This window comes from Geospiza fortis, unplaced genomic scaffold (genome assembly GCF_000277835.1).
Source record: "Geospiza fortis unplaced genomic scaffold, GeoFor_1.0 scaffold70, whole genome shotgun sequence".
Lineage (NCBI taxonomy): Eukaryota > Metazoa > Chordata > Aves > Passeriformes > Thraupidae > Geospiza > Geospiza fortis.
In genome coordinates this window covers 6,557,870-6,561,146 of record NW_005054317.1, presented here as the reverse complement: position 1 = coordinate 6,561,146, position 3,277 = coordinate 6,557,870, and the positions used below count along the sequence as shown (strand labels likewise).

Sequence of the window (3,277 nt, the reverse complement as noted above, 5' to 3'; positions counted from 1 at the left end):
ACCGCTGGGACAGAGGACAGCGGTGATGGGGGACAGTGGTCACCAGCGACTGCGGCCACCCCGTCCCAGCCCAACGTTACTGGGCTGCTGCTGCTCTCTGGGCACACGTTTGCCTCATCCCGCTGTGTGGCCGTGGAGGTCTGGGCACCCTTGGGCCCCGCTCTGCGCGGCCGAACTGTGGTACGTAGATCTTGGGCACTGGGGATCAGTGTCCCTGCACTTTCGGTCCCTGGGCACTGGGGATGTGGGTGCTGGCATCAGCACATCTCTGTGGCATGGGGGTCCCGTTCCTGTGCCCCAGGGAGGGGGGTGCTGGCGGTGCCGGTGCCTCACCGCAGTGGGGTGGTGGTTTTCCTGCCCAGGGTTGGGTGATCTTCCGGTGCTTTGAGGCGCCGCTGGGCTCCGAACTCCACATCTCAGCATACATGAACTCACGGGGCCGGCAGAGGCTGAGCCAGCAGCAGAGGGTGCCAGGTAAGCCCCAGCAGGTCCCCTGCAGTGGCCCCAGCCCCGCTGCCCACTGATTCACTGTCCCCACAGACTGCTCGTGGCCTGCAGCACAGGATGCTGTCCCCCAGTGCCAAGGTAGGTGCTGGCATCACCCCGCCTCAGTTTGCTTCCCCAGAGGAGAGCTGGGCAGTGGACACCAGGGGCAAGAGTGACCCTGGGGGTGCTGTGCCCCATGCCATGGTGCTGGGCAGGCAGTGCCAGGAGCGGGGTGACCTGAGCTGCCTCTCACACAGTACCCAGGCTGCGGGTCTCCCCGGGGCAGAAGGAGGTGGTTGTGGAGGTGGAGGGGGCTGCAGTAGGGCACAGCTACACACTCCGGCTCTACCACAACCATAGCCATGGCACCAGTGGGCCGGGGCATGTGGTGACCATGGTGAGTATGCATCCCATTCCCTGACCCCCTCCCCTGTCTGTTCTCTGGTGGCTGCCCTCCTCCCCGTTCCCGAGAAGCCATGTCTGTGTTATAGGCAGTGTGCTGGGAGAGGGTCCCCTGGGAGCAGATCCCCCTGGGTGACCCTGCTGGTGGTGATTTGCCACGGGGTGACCCACATCTGGTTGCTGGTAGCAGAGCAGTCCCATGAACTATGTCCTGCCTGCCGATGAGGTGCTGCCCTGCCTCTGCCTGCAGGTGAGCATCCAACCAGGCACTGCGGGGTGGAAGGATAAGTGGCCACTTAAGAGGGGCTCCAAGCTCCATATATCTGCCTCTGGCATCCCAAAGGGACTGGCGTGAATACTTTTCTTGTCTTTTTCCCCACTCCCAGGTCTGGCCAGAAACCCAGGACCCACTACGGGCCACCCTGTGCCCCTTCTCTCATGGTACCTTCACTCTGAGGCTGGGACACAGAGGGACTTGAGGGGACACCACATGGAGTGACACTCCTGTCCTCGTGCCACTGCAGATGCTGAGGCCTGGGAGCGACTGTGGGCGCAGAGCCAGCTGGTCCTGCACATCCAGGGGCAGGTGCTGACCTGCTCCCTCTCTGCCCCCTGCGACCTCCTGGCTGAGCTGGTGCCCTGCTGGCAGCCAGTGCCCTCCGGGGCCTGCCAACCCCTGCCTGGCCTGCAGCAGCCTGCCGGGGGGAAGGTGAGTGGGGCTCTGTGGGGCTCTGTGGGGCACTGGGGGCTTTGGGAAGGATGCTGGTGACAGTTTATGGAGCATCCCTTACACCCACAGGGACCCCAGGAGTTTGGAGGGCTGCGGCCACACCCCAACCTTTGTGTGCAGGTAGGACACCACTCTGCCCCACAGCTGCCCCATGGGCAGCCCCACATCACCCCCAAGCCCTGTTAATCCACTCTCTGGGCAGGTGTGGAGCAGTGGGCAGGTCCGGCTGACCCAGTGCCTGCGAGACCGTGAGTACTGCTGGGGTGGGAAGGTAGAGGCAGCCTGTGGGTGCAAATAAGGGGGGGGACCCCTCCTTGGCCTCCCCTCACCACCCACCCAGCCCTCTGGCACATTCCTAGGAGCGCTGCCCGGCCGCCCCGATGACCTCCTGCTGCTGGAGCGTGGGGGAAATGCCTCACTGTGTGCCGTGGAGAGGGGTGCCTGCACACCCCTGGCCAGCTTCACCAGCAGGGTAAAGAGGAAGGGACCCCCATGTGCCGGCAGCAGTGGCACTGGTGGCACAGGGACCCCTGTGCCCAGCAGTGGTGGCACTGCTGTCTGACCTGCTGTGTTGTTGCAGGGAGCGGGGCACCCTGGCCTGCTGGAGCAGGATCTGCAGCGGGATGTGGCAGGGGGGCAGTGCCAGCAGGTCAGTGTGAGGGGGCAGTGGGCTGTGGGCAGGGACTGGGCAGTGTCTGACATGTCCCTGTGTCCCCCGCAGCTGTGGCGGCCATCGAACAGAACTGGGGTTGTGCTCTGGGCCTGTCCCCTGCACAAGTGTGAGTGTTGACAGCCACGGTGGGGGAGAGGAGGGATAAGGGAGGGCCGGGGGAGGGAACCCCCCTGTGGGGCCGCTGGAGACCTTGGTTGGGTGCCGGGGGCCCTTGGTGGATGCAGATCCTGCCCTGCAGACCTGCGTACCCACTGGGCACTGGTGTGGATGGGGGTGCTGCTGGGAACTGCCTGTCTCCTGCTGCTGCTCTTGATGAAGAAGGAGGACATGAAGGGTGAGTGGTGCACTTCTGGAGGCTGTGCCTGGCCTGGGACCCCTCCTGAGACCTCACTGCCTCTCTTCCCTTCAGGATGGCTGAAATCCCTGAGGGCTGGCTATGGCTCCAGTGGTGAGTGTGGGTTGAGCCTGGGGCCTCGGGGGAAGTGGGCAGTCTGTTCCTATCCCAGAGGGGTCAGAGGACAGAGTGAGGGGGTCCCCCACCCAGATTTATGTTTGCCTGCCTGACAGGGTAGGTGGGGGTGCAGGGAAACAGAGAAGAGGGTGAGAACCCTATGGGGGTGGGAGGGGGCAGATTGCAACCTGTCTCCCACCATGCCTGTCCCTTAGGGTAGGTAAAGGGTTTCACAAGGGGATTGGGGGACTTTTGTCAGTGTTGGTCTCAGCTGCTTCCCATTGTGGCTGTGCTTTAGCTTGGGTACAGGGTACACTTAGGTACAGGTGCTGCAGGGCTTGGCTGACAGAGGCAGGGGGTGGTCTCCCCCATCGTGGGTGCTTCCCAGCATGGCTCCCACCACAGGCTGGGTACAGGGTGCCTAGAGGGATCCGGGCACTGATGATCTCCCCCTCAGGTCCGCTGCAGGGCCGGCGGGCCCTGCTGGTGCATGCAGCAGAGCCGGTGGCGGAGCAGGCAGCGTGTGCCTTGATGG

The 3,277-nt window shown here is 64.1% G+C and overlaps 1 protein-coding gene across 1 annotated transcript in view; it reads left to right on the top strand.

The window, feature by feature from the left end:
- Window positions 1–3,277, top strand: part of LOC102040489 — a gene marked incomplete at its 5' end in the record, with an annotated part of 11,203 nt that overhangs the window by 3,687 nt on the left and 4,239 nt on the right. Inside the window, 15 exons of the mRNA XM_031056323.1 lie at window positions 7–180; window positions 363–474; window positions 541–585; window positions 744–883; window positions 1,076–1,138; window positions 1,275–1,329; window positions 1,413–1,597; window positions 1,688–1,738; window positions 1,821–1,866; window positions 1,978–2,090; window positions 2,199–2,267; window positions 2,340–2,397; window positions 2,530–2,625; window positions 2,701–2,739; window positions 3,200–3,274. Coding sequence (XP_030912183.1) covers window positions 7–180; window positions 363–474; window positions 541–585; window positions 744–883; window positions 1,076–1,138; window positions 1,275–1,329; window positions 1,413–1,597; window positions 1,688–1,738; window positions 1,821–1,866; window positions 1,978–2,090; window positions 2,199–2,267; window positions 2,340–2,397; window positions 2,530–2,625; window positions 2,701–2,739; window positions 3,200–3,274 — 1,321 coding nt within the window. The remainder of the gene's footprint in view (window positions 1–6; window positions 181–362; window positions 475–540; window positions 586–743; window positions 884–1,075; window positions 1,139–1,274; window positions 1,330–1,412; window positions 1,598–1,687; window positions 1,739–1,820; window positions 1,867–1,977; window positions 2,091–2,198; window positions 2,268–2,339; window positions 2,398–2,529; window positions 2,626–2,700; window positions 2,740–3,199; window positions 3,275–3,277) is intronic.